We start from the raw sequence: 15368 nt of genomic DNA, 5'->3' as shown, positions 1-15368 counted from the left end.
CCTTGAATTTGACGCATGAGGACGTTCATGTCCTCTCAAGACTAAAATTCTGCAGAATGTGCCAACAGAATCACTGATGAGCTGCAAACATTCTAGTTAAAGCAAGAAAAGACAGCCTCATCAGACAGCCCGATGAGGCTGTCTTTTTAAGTTTAAATGGAAGATTTGGACCAGATGATGGGACATGAGCAACATTCACTCTGAGAGAAAGATGAATATGTACACCAAATATTTTTGAAAATCCTGTTCCTCATTTTGTTTAAAGCTACCAACAGAAAGGGAATAGTGTTCCCTTAGGAAACCTTAGATTAACCACCTAACTGACAGTTTATACTGTTGTCTAGACTACAGTAGGGGACCAACCAACCTACAGTCTGAGAACACTAATCAAGAGCCCCACATCCACAGAAGTCAAATTTTTGCTTTGTTTTCAGGGATTACAACTGTTCTAACCATGACCACGCTGATGGTAAGCGCTCGCTCGTCCTTGCCCCGAGCGTCAGCCATCAAGGCGTTAGATGTCTACTTCTGGATCTGTTACGTGTTTGTGTTCGCGGCCCTCATCGAGTACGCCTTTGCTCACTACAACGCTGACTACCGACTCAAAGAGAAAGCCAAGGTCAAGGCCAGCAAGCTCAGCTCCGAGGTGAGGATCACTCATTCGATCATTTCCGTCATGTACACCTGTCAGCAGACCTTTCAATCTGGAGCTTCGGGGCGGTAGGGTGGGGGTGTTGCTACTAAATTGTGCGCACCTCTTAAACATAAACCTAGGCCAGACATCAGGCCTTGGTGCTGACAAGCATCCATCCCACTGACCTTCAGCAGGACATGAATCTCTATAGACCATAATGGGAAAATAGATGATCGCCCCACAGGAAGCAATAGTGATTCTCATCATACTGTCAGCTTCTTAAGTTGCTGGTGTCCATCATAACTGAGGTAAACCTTCAGAATAACAGTGGCCGCACCTGCTATAAAACTATGAGTTCAGAAATATTAAACGTACCAGATTACCTGTCAGAGCAGTGAAGCGATTAAAATTAAATGTTGCAGTGGAGTGATTGTGAAAAAAAGGAGCCAAACTGATATAGGGTATTTTACATTGATACTGATATCAAAGTATTTTAAAATATAATATTACAATAAAATGGCCGATGTAATTTTCTTTCAAACATATGAAACATAAACAGATTTCTCAAGCCTTTGTTTTATTTAGTTATTTATTTACTTGTTTACCTTCCGCTCAACTCAGCTCAGCGCCCTCTGGTGGACAAACTATGCAACATCAACACTCAAAAAATGGTTGAAGTGCCTCTTCTTTACTTACATTTATATTAATTGTCTATTACAAATGCAGAAACAATAGTTTTGCAAATGAGCTGACAACATTGGTCTGATCGCTTATGCTCTAGTGAGTACGGTGTAATCAAAACTGCCAAAAGAGATGATAATCATTAATACCACACAATTAACCCTTACCTTAAGTCGTGTGTTTATTTAAAAAAAATGAAGCATTATAAAATATAAAGTACCAGGATGGACCAAATACTTAAGAGCTTTTGCTTATAAAGTAGTTATAAGTTATAGTAGTAGACCTCATGAATGCAAAGGGGTTGAATTGTCACTTTTGCCAAATTTGCCAGAATAGAGCTCTGTCAGGTAAATGCTTAGATGCTTCTCTGTCTCCTCCTCTCCACAGTCTATTGTAAAGAACGGCAAACAGGCAATGGTTCTATTTTCCCTGTCAGTCACCGGCATGAATCAGGGCGTGGTCATTTCCAGCCGCCACGGTCGAGCCCAGCGTTCCAGCAGCGAAATTCCCGGGGAGGGTGGAACGGAGGAGACGGAGCCGAGGCGGAGAAGATCCAGGCAACCGGAGGAGCGCGAGGAAGAGAAGAAGAAGTGCTGTTCCAAGTGTGTCTGCAAGCCCATTGATGCAGATACCATCGACATCTATGCCAGGGCCGTGTTTCCTTTCACTTTCGCCGTGGTGAATGTGATCTACTGGGTGGCGTACACCATGTGAAGAGGAGGCAGCGGGTCTGAGCGAATGGCTGCCATCCAGAGCTGTATATAAGAAACTGCTGGAGCTGTGCCACTTTAATGCTGGCAGACTGGTGCAGCAGAAATATACTGCAGCCTTCAGTAAAGGCGAGAACTCGTCAGACAAAAGACAAAATAAAGTATAATGGCCTGTGAATATGGAAATATGGTAATTACTGGAAGTACGTAGAAGTTTAAGAAGTTTTAAGAGGATTAAAATATATTTAAACACAAACAATGTCCTGCAAAGGCGAAGGACTATGTTGCCTGTGGAAGACATACAGCACACATTTAATACAGTTTAACTAACAACAAACACTTCCACATCGACCTGTTATATAAGCCGACTTAACACGAGACACCAGACCTCACGTCCACCAAAACAGCCGCACTGACCACAAGCTCTCCTCTAAACAAATACAAATAAGCATACTTAGCCTGTCTAACTCCACAATCAGTGAACCACTTGTTATCTCACAAAGCAAAAACACCACCCAGACAAGAGGATAACGAGATGAGGTGTACTGCTATTCTGCATGGCTGAGAACTCATTACCCCCTCTCCCCTCCCGCCACTGCTATCCCCTCTCTCTCTCCCTCTCCTTTGGTCCCCCACCCTTTTTTTCCCTGTTTATTTTCACGTTTAGGACACCGACTGGAGGGTCTTATCTCCCTCTGCCAGTTCTGCCTGTTTCCTTGCCATTAAAGGACTTCCTCCACTACCTGTGTGCGTGTGTTTGTGTTTCTCTCTCCTAGCGCCAAATGATCTCTTGAAAGCTAAATCCATGTTGGTTAGGTATATTCAAAAGAAGACGAAGCTGCTTGAAATCCCATCTGGCAGGTCCGAACATGCAAAATTTTAAGGGGTTATGAATAATTAACTTATCAATTATACTTTGCTCTATTAATAATTTCCTACTCGTGCCCGTCCTTTGTCTGAACTGGGAAATTGATTTCAGGAGACTCGTGGATTAGAAGGCACCACAGCTCTTTAGTTTTCTTATTCAGTCACTACATTAAATACAGTGTATTATGTGACCTCCAGTTTGAGCATTTCAGCTTCTTGAATCAGAATGAAACTGCATCTTTGATTAAATCATCAGTTTTCTTTGCTTCTTTGATGAAAGGTTCAAGGTGGACACATCAGCCAGTAACTCTGAATGTTGTAATCAGTTGTAACAAAGTGTGGTGTCCACAGATTTACAATACTGTACAAAAGTCTCAAGCCACACTTCATTTCTTTATATTTTCCTTCCCAGGAGCCAGACTTTCCAGTAATTTTTTTTAATTAACAGCAACAGTTCTTCAGTTTTCTGAAGGTCTTTCAAAGTTTTTCTTTGGATATTGGCTGCTTTTTCAAGCACCTGTACCTGACCATGTCAGAGGAAAGTTTTTTGATTTCTTAAGCCACTTAACACTAACCTAGGAATCATTCAAGCACAAAAATGGCACCTGACTCAAGGGATGAACCAATGTTGTGTATACAGATAAGAGACAACCAAGCAAAATAGCAGTTTTAAATTGTATCTTTTGGGACTTTATTACTAGCAGCCTGTGGCAAAAACAAAAAAAAATACCAACAGTAACACAGTTTGACAGACACAAAACCAACAAAGCGATTCCCAGAGAGCTAATAGCTGAGATCGTGGCAGAAGGAATTCAGCATGTGGGGCTGTATTTCAGCCGGTAGTGTTGGCAATCAAAACTGATGGAAATATGACCACAGAAAAGTACAGTCAGTGATCTGCCATGCCATTTAGAAAGCTTCTGATTGACAACAACTTCATTTTTCAGCATGACAATGATCCCTAACACACTGCCTGCCAGTCATGGATCGGCCTCCCCACAGCCTGGACATCAACATTATTGAAGCATTGACTGAGAACAGACCAAAAGGCAGCCAACATACAAAGAAGAGCTTTGAATATCCTTCAAGAAGCCTGGAGAACTATTCCCGAAGAAACTTTAGGAAATGACAAGAGTTCAGACTAAGTTGGAGAATAAAGGCTCGTTAGGATTGTACAAACTCTATTTTTGCCATATATACTGTATTTCCATGTATGTTTGTACATGTTTCAATAACACTGCACATATTTCCCATTTTCCTTGCAGAGGAAATGAGGGTTGGCTCAACACTGTTACACATTACTGTAGCTTCCTAGTCCGAAGAGTGGTGTAAACACCAACCCGATATCACTGCAAAGTGTGTGATAGACACGATGGTCCACAATATCCATTTCACATGTTGCCTTTCTAAAGTGTGAAAACGACACTCACATGCAGTAAGTGGCAGTACAAATATTTTATTTCAAGCCAACATGAAAATAATCACAGCAAAGCATTTAAACAGACATTATTAACACATTTACACGTAAAGCCACCAGCTTAATCGCTTCTGATGATTAAGGACTTTGAACGTACTTCACGCGTTTAGCTTGCTATCGACTTCTTGCCTTTACATTTATCATCTCCCCCTGCTGGTAATGCAACGTCTGCATGTGTCCCTTTGACGTTTTGGAGAGGCAAAGCGGGAAATTGACACGATGGACCGGCGTGTCTGTTACACGTTTTGCCGTGATTCTGGGTTATATTTATATATTTCTGCAAAATTTTGATTGACACGTGTTAAATGTTAGCCCTGCAACAGACCGGCAACCTGTCCAGGGTGTGTGGCCCTATGGCAGCTAGGATAGGCTCCAGCCTAGGGAAGAGAATTAGGTCGTGCCCATCATTGTGCTCATCTGACTTTCTTCTCCATGACGATCTCAGGTGAGGCTCTCGGATATAACTGATAAAAATAAATAAATAAAGATAAAAATAAATGCTTGAAATAAATAAATAAATGAAAATAAAAGATTTGAGCAGCCACCTCCAATGTATACTCCATCAGTCTGCTTACCACCAGCACTATAGATGTTCATACAATGCAATAAGCAAAGCCTCAGGAGAAGTGTGAATATCACTCATCTCGTCTCAGTTTTGGAACAAGAGCACGCGGTCTAGTTGTGTTTTTGTGCGTAGTAATCAGTAGGGACACACCTCGTAGCATCAGTAGTCAGTATTTTTACATTAATAAATATCAAATAAGATGATTAAATTCACTCCAATGACTCAATCAATCTGTCTTTTTTTCTTTTCAGCTCATTATTTTGGTCATACAGTCACTAACTTTGCATTTTTCATTTTTTCCACCCGAGATGCCGCAGGAAAACAAGTTCAGTCAAAAGTGATAGCCTCATATAAAGGCACCTACTCAGACCACCCAACCAATAAAGCTGATGAGCTGTTGCTGAATGCAGCAGCAGCAGCTTCAGAGGCAAATATTTTGGATAGAGATGGTAGAGCTTGAACAGAGAACAAATGTGAGATTTAATGATGATGATGATGAAACTCCAAGTGGTGCTAATGTTAAAACAATAGCTTTCTCAGTCCCCAAATAGTCAAACAAAACCAACCAAATGCTGCAGGTTTAAAAATGCCTCATTTGCAGGGAAGAGCAATCTCCTCTCTGTTATGATTGTCAGTCATCTGTCTTCGCTTCGCTTCGCTGGTTTAGTAGATTGACATTCCTGGACAGCTTCCACCCACGCAGCATCCTCATTCTGATGCAACCGCAGTAACATACCCACACACTCCTGCAGTTGCTTGTTCAGAGGCCCATCAGCATCTCCCTTTCCTCTTGTTGCTCCATGTTTTTGTGTGCACAGAGGCCACGGAGTGGGGCAGTTATCAGGACCAGCGCTGCAGTTACAGAGCAGGCATGGGTGGGAGCAGGGCAGGGCTGCGTGCACTCCGAACAGGGAGTGCGACAGGCTGGCTTCTCCCAAGGAGATAACTTTGTTCTGGGCCAGGGGAGATGACATCATGACGGATGGCAATGAAGATGTGGGCGCAAGGAGCAGGAAGCTTTATCTCACATGATGGCACCGAGAGGATGGAGACACACACATGCACATAAACACTTGTGGATCACACTGCTCCTCGCTGATACTCCAGTGAACTCGAACAGTAGTCACTCCCCACTGAACACACATACGTACGTGCGGGAATACACACCTCTGACATGTTCACTCTTCCGCAGGGTCTAGGAGGTGGCTGTCAGTTAAAAGGCATAAATCAGACACAGAGGGCAGGTCACTGTGGGTGACTGTTGGGTTACTGTCACTTTCCACTGCACAGCATCTAAAACTTTTGGAAAAATACACTGAAGAGACTGATCTCAAGAAGGACTCCCGGCTTATCCTGTAGGTTTGTACTGCATGCAGCTGCACAATACATAGTGCATGAATTCTTTTTCAAACTCTAAAACACTAACACACACGGCTCGGTTTTTGACACACACAACAACAGTAACACACTGACTGAGGCGAATGCATTTAATAGTTAAAAGCAGTCATACAAGTGTTGCTTGTATCCACAAGATAAAGACTAAAGTTTGTGAGAGACTCTGTACATTGTTTAAGAAGTCACATAATATACAGGCATATACACATAATATATATATTATATATATATATATATATATATATATATATATACACACATAATATATATATATATATATATATATATATATATATATATTCCTGTGGAAGGGAGGTACTGGGTGTGAGAGAGGGTCGGAGTTAAACCTGCAGGTATGGCATGATGCATCTTTATAACTACAAAACCAGGGTGCTCCCATTTTGGTACCACTTTCAAGTCATCACGATAATCCATGGCGATTCAGGGATCAAATTCCAGCAAGCCTGTGCAAAGCCTCTGGGAGTGCTTTAATATTGACTGCAGATCAGTTTGTCTAACTCTTCCTTACTAATCACTGCTTGCTTTGATTTCCCCCAAAGCTCAGAGGCTTTCATCCTCCTGGCTAACTAACTGACAGCGAGGGCTGTTTGCGCACATCGTGCAATAGTTACTGATAATGAAGCCTGAACTGGGTGATGATGAGCAGCGGTTAATGATGAGTGTGGTTAAGTGGCTTTTATTTCGCAAATTTTTCATTGCAAAAATCAAATTGTTTTAAAGTAGTCCATTCTTTACTCTGCAGGAACCATGTGGGACTATGATTGCATTCAAAAATGCAATAATAATGCAAACACAACACTGTAGAAGGTTTGAAACAACATTAAAGACTCGCTGTTGTAAACTTGTAAGCTTTTAGTTTTTTGTAAATAGACAAATGTAAATTTTCTTTTGGTCAAAGTGATTTGATTTTTCACTTGCAGCTGTTTTGTATATTTTGTGATTCATTTTATTTTATTTCATTTTATGTCTCAATTTAATAACATAATTTTTACAGTATTTTTTCCCCCAGGTTACTAAATCTAAGCTAATAATTTAAACCCTTAATTATCATAATAACAAAGAGCGATCTTCAGAAAACCTAATGATGTATAATAAATGTAATAAATAACAACGTGTGAAGGGAGTGCGGAAAAAATACGATATTCATTGTCTAGTAATATTCAAATGTACATATGATAATAAAGTCACTTCTGTGCTTCTAAAGTGATCTTCTCTGCAGGTTTTCTCTGGTGCACCATGTGTCGCCTCCTGAATGTCTTGCTGGCCTTGCTGAGCCGCTTCCTATTTGCTGTCCACGGGGTGGTGACGGTGTGGCGAGTTGTAGCTGTTAAAGAGGAGCCGCTCTATTGGCTGCTGCTGACAGGCGTGGCTCTGTTGGGTGTGGAAATGGCCATCACTCTGAAATGCACCCGTAATGCAGAGTGGAAATGGTAAAACACATTTGACATGATTTTCCTTTCTGCATAACACACTGAGGCTCAGTCAATTTTAAGCCAGATGTTAGCCCTCTGCTTCTTCCTAAATAATAACAATAATAATACATTTTAATTTGTGGGCACCTTTCTAAAACCCAAGGTCACTGTACAAAGCACAGAACAGATTTGGGAGGATGGGGAGTGAGATGCAGGCAGACTTTATAAACCTGTTTGGTCTTAGGGAGTAATTAACTCCTAAACTTGTAGCTGCAAACTCTTTACAACCCATCTGCCCGAGGCGGCTTTTGTAAAGGCCTGCGATATTCTGTGCCACTAAATTCTCTCTTATCATCCGCAGCTCTTTCTCTCTTTCACTGTCCATCAAAGACAAACATATTCCTCTGCTGTATTACTGCTGTCTTTCACTGAACTGTATTATGAGCCTACCATCACATCAATGTCACAGCCTCTCCTATCCACTCACGGAGTAAATGTCTCCTTCTGGCTCGACTCATTTTTGACCAACAAGCTTTTTTTTTTTTTTTAAAGAAAGAAAGAAAGAAAGGAAAAAAAAACATCAACCGACTTCAAATGGATATGAGCATTTAGTGTCACACCTCATTCAACACCAAGCTATGTCTTATTCAAAAGCTCACGAACTGAACATCGTCAGATGCGAGCTTTCTTCGGGCCTCTCTCTTTCTCACTGAGTCTTACTTTGAAGTTCTGTCCTCATGGAGAAGGCTTTGCACTGTCAAGTGGGATTTGCATATATGATGAGAATAATTGCCTGTCTGAAATTTGATGCTTCCTATGGGGAAAAAGGGACTCTTTCTTCTTTAGTGGGTGGCAAAAAAAGAAGAAGCAAATTTCTATAAATAACCTAACCCCCTCTTTCCCTCTCCTTTGGTGATCCTCTTTTAGGTTCTCCCCCATGGTTTTCCTGTACCTCAGTACTGTCATCCCGTCCATTTGGTTTCTGGAGCTGAGCCTGCTACAGTCCAAGCTGCCTTTCAACAATTCCTCGGGCCATGAGCTTCATTTGCTGGCTCACATCCCGATCTCAGCGGTAGGCGTCCCACCAACAAAACTGCCCTGCCTGCCTCAACCCACCACGCAGCCACATTAAAGCAACACCTGATATCAGATAAGATTTAAATCTAGCAAGGGGGTGGATAAACTATTAGTTGCAGGAAATGTGTAATAGACACACAGAGATGAAGTCCAGATAGGCTCCTGCTTGAAAAATTCTTAGATCTCTTCCCTTGTGAGATGGTCTTAGTGAAATTTCTTTCATGTAGGATTTGGGAGCTTTTTGCCCCATGGCTGTACTCAAGGCTGGGTGGCAGCTTTTGAAACGTGAAGATCTTCCCGTTTTGGGAATATTGTAGAATATCAAGGGGGAGGGTGGGTGCTTTCAGGATAAACGTAATGAACCTTGACACAAAACAGTCGACTTATATTAAAAACAGAGAGGAGATGGCTGGTTTATTTGATTATTCATTAACACTGAACCCTTGCAAACACTTTCAACATGACTAGACTTCCACTGTTTTATTTATCCAGGGGATTAAGGATCTGGACCCAGAGAACTGGGTAGCTGGCCTGGAGCAAACCATGCTGATAGTCTTGGTTCTGGGTCGCTGGCTCATGCCCAAGGGGGACATGTCACGTGACCAGCTCTCACAGCTTCTCATGGTGAATGTGGGACTGGGTGCTGACATCCTGGACATCTTCGACACCTTCAAGGAGCCCGAAGTCAAAACCAACCAGGCAGTTGTCATCATCGGCTTGGCCCTGTTCTCTTGGGCACTCATGCAGTTTCCTCTGGTTCTCACTCAGACACGACCCCCAAAGGCGGGGCCTTCTCAAGACAGCAAGGGTGGTCCCTTCTGCTGCTCCAGGGCTCCACCCTCATTCACCTCCTGCTGCTCCAGCGAAGTCTGGAGCTTGCTGCTCACAGTGGGACTCCAAGATGGCCCGTTCCTGCTCTACCGGTTCTACCTCATGGTGCAAGAGCAGGTGCTCAACCAGCTGATGATTTTCTTCACCTGCAAGAATATCCTCATTGTTCTTTTGGAGCTCTACAGAATATTTGTGGTGCAGTGTGAGCAGCAGGTATCTGGGCTGGAGAGATGCACTGCTCTGGTGCTCCAGTGTCAAGCACATGGGGGCAGCAGGGAGGAGGAGGAGGTGGAAGAAGAAGTGGGTAAAGACGAATGTTGGGAAGAGCAGAGCTGTCATATAGACATGAAGAAGGGGACCGAGAGGGAGGAAGATCAGAAAGGTGTCCAGGTATAGAAAGGCTCAAAATGCCGTGAGGCATGACTCCGGCCCCCAGGAGGGAGGGAATAGCTTTCACCAAGAATGAAGTCTAAACCCATCTGCCATCTCTTACATCTCAGCCTCGTTTAGAGACAGTCTCAGCTCTCTGGAGGTTCAGCGACTAGAAACAGAGCACAAGAAAAGAGAGTAAGTCCCCATTGAAAAGATCAGAGATGAATTTATGCAACTCCCTTTGATAAAAGTGGTGTTTCCATCACGGGAGCTTTCTCTGCTCGAGAAAATCAGTTCCAAAGAACTGTCAATCTCTTTAATAGTATGAAGCAAATAACAAGGTAGCTGAAACAAAATAAATACATCGGGGAACTTTACACTTCAACAAACTGGTCTCAATAAACAAGAGCTTAGTATATGGAATAGTATGACTGCATCATGATATGTCCTTGTGTTTTTAACCAAATAAGGTTGGTAATCATGGCATTCGATGTTCTATGTAATAATTTTTTTTTTAAAATTTGATGATGTGTCTTTTCTTGCTGGTGGATGAGCATTTTCTAATAAAGATATATGAGGAAAGCACAGTGCTGTTTGTTTTGTTCTGCTCGCCATGAGATGGCAGTGTTGCCAAGTCAACCAAGGCACAGCAAGCATCTGCTTTGTTTACTTGACTGTAACATACATGCTATAGTTACACAGAGGGAAAAAAAAACCAAAACAGTGAGACAGCAATACCACAGCAGCATCAGCAGCAGCGGCAGGAGGCATTTGTCTGGTTTTGGTATAATATCGTCTTCTTTGAGTCTCTCTGTAGGGCTCGATGGTGGCAGGACTGCACGTGATGAATGAATTAGAAAGATGTAGGCACCTTCGGGCAGCGGGCTTGTACTTAATAGTCAAATGCAGTCGATGTGGAGACGTTTCATAAAGAGTGAAGAGGCTTGCTTCACTTTTCAAGGTTTCATTTTCCTCTTGAGCACAATCAGACCATGGAAGTCTGTTTGAGAGCTCGGCGCATTTTTATTATGTCTGAAAAAGCACACTCGTGATTATGTGGGAGTTGTTTGAGTTCAACATGATTTGCTCTCGCCTTCTCTCTATACAGAGAGATGGAAGGTGCTTTTGAGATATTGCTCCACAGCCCACAAAAGAGAGACTGCTCTTTGAGAGCCTAAAAGGACAATGAAATGTTTGAGCTGAAGCCCAGAGTCTCAAGGTTTTCGAGCCACTTCAAGCTGGGGGGTTGACGGTGGTGGTAGGGGGGGATAAACAGCTGCACCCCTCCCCTCCTCACCCCCCCAAACCTCCCATTCAGACATTGCCTCTCCTGTGGAACGAGGTCCGTGATGACCCTCTCACTCCGCGCCTGCAACGCTGTGTTGCGCAGGTTGAGAATGAAGAGCGGCTGTGGCATAGAGTGGCAATTCAATCAGAGGCCTTTCCAGCACATGCCCCGTATCTGTTTTTCATCAAATTGCTGCACTTCACCTGGCCTCCAAGGTGATGATAGGAGCTGTTGGGGCTCTGGACGAGTTGGGACTCTTTGTTTTCAACGAGCTCTCGATGAAAGAGCGACAGAACCGTGAAGTGCTGGAGGAGAGTGGAAGAGAGCATTTGAGTGTTTTCCTCCCTCTGTTGTCCAATGCATAGATTATGAGGAAAGATTCCCTAAAACGATGACTGTGGGCCACCTCTGGAGGACTTCCTGTAGAGCGCTGCCGTATTTCCTCTGTGGCAGCGCTTCGGTTCAAAATATCAAAGGCAGAGTCGACTTTTAAGAGAAAAGAAGAGAAAATAATAATAGAAAGTTCCCACTGGGATGTTAATTCTGCCATTTATGCTTTCTAGTACTAGATAATGCCCGGTTTACGAAGTCACTCCCAGGCAAATGACATCACACAGAGCCAATGGGAGGGTGCCGCTCGTCCTAAGCACCTGAGTTTGGGGAGAATCCGATATTCCTGTGACAGCTTGATGTGGGCAATACAATAGGGTGATGAAAGCTTGGTTGTGATGAGAGTCCTTTTCCTCTTCAGATTAACTGCATGCTTTAACAAGATTGTGTGGGTGTGTGGGAGGATGGGGATGTCAGCTGATCCACGGGCTGCCCTACATAGATAGAGAGCGAGGAAGCGAGCGTGGCAACTCAAAGCCTGCGACTCCACTGCACATGGATGTATTTTTTTTTTCAATTCAGCCCTTGCAAGCATTTAACTGTGTCCTGTTCACATGGGAAAAATGGGTGATGCACGTGGAATTCTTTGATTACATTCTTTCATCAGGTCTTTGCATGCTTTATATTTTCCCTTTAAGTCCTTTAAACTTACTTATATGATCATATTTCTGAGGACAAAGCGAAATGACTGATCGCTGACAACATATCATTTGGTGGAGTGATGGGCGTATTACTCACACCGAAGGTACTCAACCAGCGTTCGAGCACTAAAGCATTGTTGCTCTTATAAGCTCAGACTCACGTAATCAATGCAACTACCTGCTTTTACTTATTTATTCTGCAGAGGCAGGGACAAGGTTAAAATGAGCAAAGAGTTCAATGCGCACAATGTGGTAAGTTGTTACACCTTTTACCCCATTTTATCAGGATTTCTCTATTTTTCCTTAAAAAATGGTATTGATAGGTCTACCACAACATGAAGGCTGCACAAGTTCCACTGAAAAGGGAGAAACAGAGCGAGGAACAAGCGAGGCAGAGGCAAAGCCAGAGAGAAATTCACTCAACTTGAACAGGTGCATTTCCCATGACAGCGCCGAGCTTTCTCACCACATGCCACAATCTCCCTGTTTTGTGTCAACTAATCAGGAAGTCCAAACACGCCAAGGTTTGCCTCATCAGCCTCCAATACAGATAAACCCGTCAAAATGCCACTGAAATGTTACAGCGAGACAAGGAAGAGTGAAAACAAAAGGCAAACTTCAAATGAACTCCCCCCAACTTTTTGACAGGTGGCTGAGGAGTCGGCTGACACTACCTCGTGCACCACCGCCGATGGAAACTAATGAGCTTTACTTTGCTGTTTGTGGATCGGGGATGTTTGTCTTGTTTCCACATGGTGTAGGATTTTAAGATTGAATCATCAGTGTGGCACAGAGGTAACATGCAGGTCTAATTTATGACAAATCGGTAACTTCACCATTTCTGCCTTATCATCCCTTCCCGATCCAGTGGAGATTAACATATTAATGCTGTTAATTATTAAGAACAGATGGTCTAGTAATAATAAAGCAATTAAACTTCTCCAGCGCAAAGAAACAGACACTAGATTCAATGAAATTGGTCATCGAGCTGTGGTAAACAACGTAATTGACAGCACGGTGGCTTTCTGTGGAGAGTGCACACCATAGATCAGCAGTCTGTGGGGCCCACATTGACTGGACACCAATAAGATTACATTTACCCTGAAACACAAATAACAATTAAAACGCTAACAAGGCACTAAACACGGCAATTAACACCTGCTGGATGAAGAACAATGACAGCCAGAAATGGAAAACTTTGTGATTTGCTGCATCAGTGGTTTAAGTCTGGTGATTTTTCCATATCTAACCTTATTTTTTTTAACATTAGAATGAGACCAACAACACTATGCAAACAGTAATTACTTCTTGAATCACACACCATCCCTGATCTCCTTCTTAAGAGGCTTTGCAGTACTATAACTTCATTATAACAGCTCCTGACTACAGCTAGGTCAAAAAACCCTATTAAAGCTTCATAAGTGTTGTTTACTGATTAGCTAGTCTGACATCACACTGAAATGGCATTGCATCACACTCCTTTTCTACCTTGTGACACAACTGATTTCCTACTAGAGCCCAAGGTTTCCATCTAATTCTAACGTGATAGTAAGTAATGGAAGGCCCCTGTCTTTGCAAACGGCTTTGCAAGTCTTTTGAACAGCTAATTGTTAGTCTACTGCAGTGCACATCAATGTGAACCAATCGGAAGTTGCCCTTTCATGCCACGATATCAGACTGGTCAGTCAGCTTGTCTCTGTGGATGGTAAGGATGTGTGCAGCTAATATAAGCTTGTTCACAATATTTCAGGAGAATCAGATCGAGACATTATTTGAAAGTTTTCATTGTCAAATGTTGCAACTTTGGTAGTTTTTAGTTAAGTTTAGGCAGTGCACAGGAGGCAGGATTCAGTTGCTGTGAACAGATCTGACTGTTATCAGACGGCTCTCATATCATCGCAGATTGGCACAATCAGACATAACACAGAACTGGCAATAGTGAGCTGGCAGGCTCTGTACTGGATGTTTATGGTCTCACACGCATCTCTGCATGTGAGGGTAATGTGGTACCCATGTAGAAATGTTGGGCTGCAGTGCATGTACAAAAATGGCTTTAGGCTATGGCGTGACAATAATTTAACATCTCTTTGCTTAAAGCTTGAATATGTACTCAACTCAGTCATTCATTATTAACCTTACAATATTCTAACCAGTATAAAAGCAGGTAGTGATTAAGCCCATGTGGAATTAAATTGGTCCATTTTGTATTACAGGAAGTTGATTATTTTCAAAGGCTGACGGAAATTGGATAGGTAGAAAAGCCACCTGATTTTACAAGGAAAACTGGGGATTCGCTGCAGGGCTGGTGATCTCTTATCATGATTCATCTAAAGGTTGACAGATGTATAATAAAATCTAACCTTATTCTAAGGTTGGTTTTCGTCTCATAGTGTTTATTTGTACCATTGCTGGTAAAATCCGATAAAATCCATCCATCCATCCATCCATCCATCCATCCATCCATCCATCCATCCACCCTCTTCCACTTATCCAAGGGAACTGGAGTCCATTCCAGTCCTCCGCAAAATTGAATTGCTAGTTTAAAATAAACAACAGAAAACATCTGGTTCAGCTGAACTATTAAAAGTTGGACTCTGAGATTTCTATAATCACTGTGCAATCATGTCTAAAACCTCTTGAGATGACCATGGTTTAACTTTGCAGATCGCACTGGTTTATAATCTACTTTAATGTACTCAAAAACCGCCTTTGAAGGTGAGAACTTCAAATACAGAAATCAACTCTTGCCAGGTTGGCAAAAACAATTTTGAAACGTACTCATTACTCCTTGTTAAACAAGTAAAGCACACTTTTATGCTCAGTTTTTTTTTTTTTTTTTTTTTTTTTTTTTTGAACTTTTAATTGCAGAGCAGGAAAACAGCAGTCACCAGCATATACATACACAGGACAAAGATGCATCTACATGTATAGCAGGACGTGGGAGGCAGAAAGAGAAAGCCAACAGCAATATTAATAAACAATGAAAAAGGTTAACAATCGTCCCTTT

The 15368-nt window shown here is 42.3% G+C and overlaps 2 protein-coding genes across 3 annotated transcripts in view; both read left to right on the top strand.

Annotated features, from left to right (window-relative positions):
• The window catches only part of gabrd (gamma-aminobutyric acid type A receptor subunit delta), a 28323-nt gene extending 25556 nt beyond the window's left edge, over positions 1–2767 (top strand). For both annotated transcript variants that reach the window (XM_085261173.1, XM_085261171.1), the window contains 2 exons: positions 435–646; positions 1703–2767. In XM_085261173.1, coding sequence (XP_085117299.1) covers positions 435–646; positions 1703–2029 — 539 coding nt within the window. In that variant the 3' untranslated portion in view covers positions 2030–2767. The remainder of the gene's footprint in view (positions 1–434; positions 647–1702) is intronic.
• Positions 2768–7586: 4819 nt separating this feature from the next.
• LOC146550378 (transmembrane protein 26) lies at positions 7587–10066 on the top strand. The gene is made up of 3 exons (XM_085259829.1): positions 7587–7780; positions 8690–8834; positions 9332–10066. Exons 1-3 carry the CDS (start codon positions 7587–7589, stop codon positions 10064–10066), a joined length of 1074 nt encoding a protein of 357 aa, XP_085115955.1.
• The last annotated feature ends 5302 nt before the right edge of the window (positions 10067–15368 follow it).

This window comes from Mchenga conophoros, linkage group LG20 (genome assembly GCF_057382185.1).
Source record: "Mchenga conophoros isolate Kocher_MC1m ecotype Shallow Benthic linkage group LG20, M_conophoros_male_GT1.1, whole genome shotgun sequence".
Taxonomy (NCBI): Eukaryota; Metazoa; Chordata; class Actinopteri; order Cichliformes; family Cichlidae; genus Mchenga; species Mchenga conophoros.
This window is presented reverse-complemented; position numbering and strand designations above follow the sequence as displayed.

Bases quoted from the DNA above. Each gene is read 5' to 3' on its own strand.
- LOC146550378 (XM_085259829.1), top strand. From the start codon at position 7,587: ATGTGTCGCCTCCTGAATGTCTTGCTGGCCTTGCTGAGCCGCTTCCTA. The intron at 7,781-8,689 runs GTAAAACACATT...ATCCTCTTTTAG, and splicing joins CGTAATGCAGAGTGGAAATG to GTTCTCCCCCATGGTTTTCC. The intron at 8,835-9,331 runs GTAGGCGTCCCA...TTATTTATCCAG, and splicing joins CTCACATCCCGATCTCAGCG to GGGATTAAGGATCTGGACCC.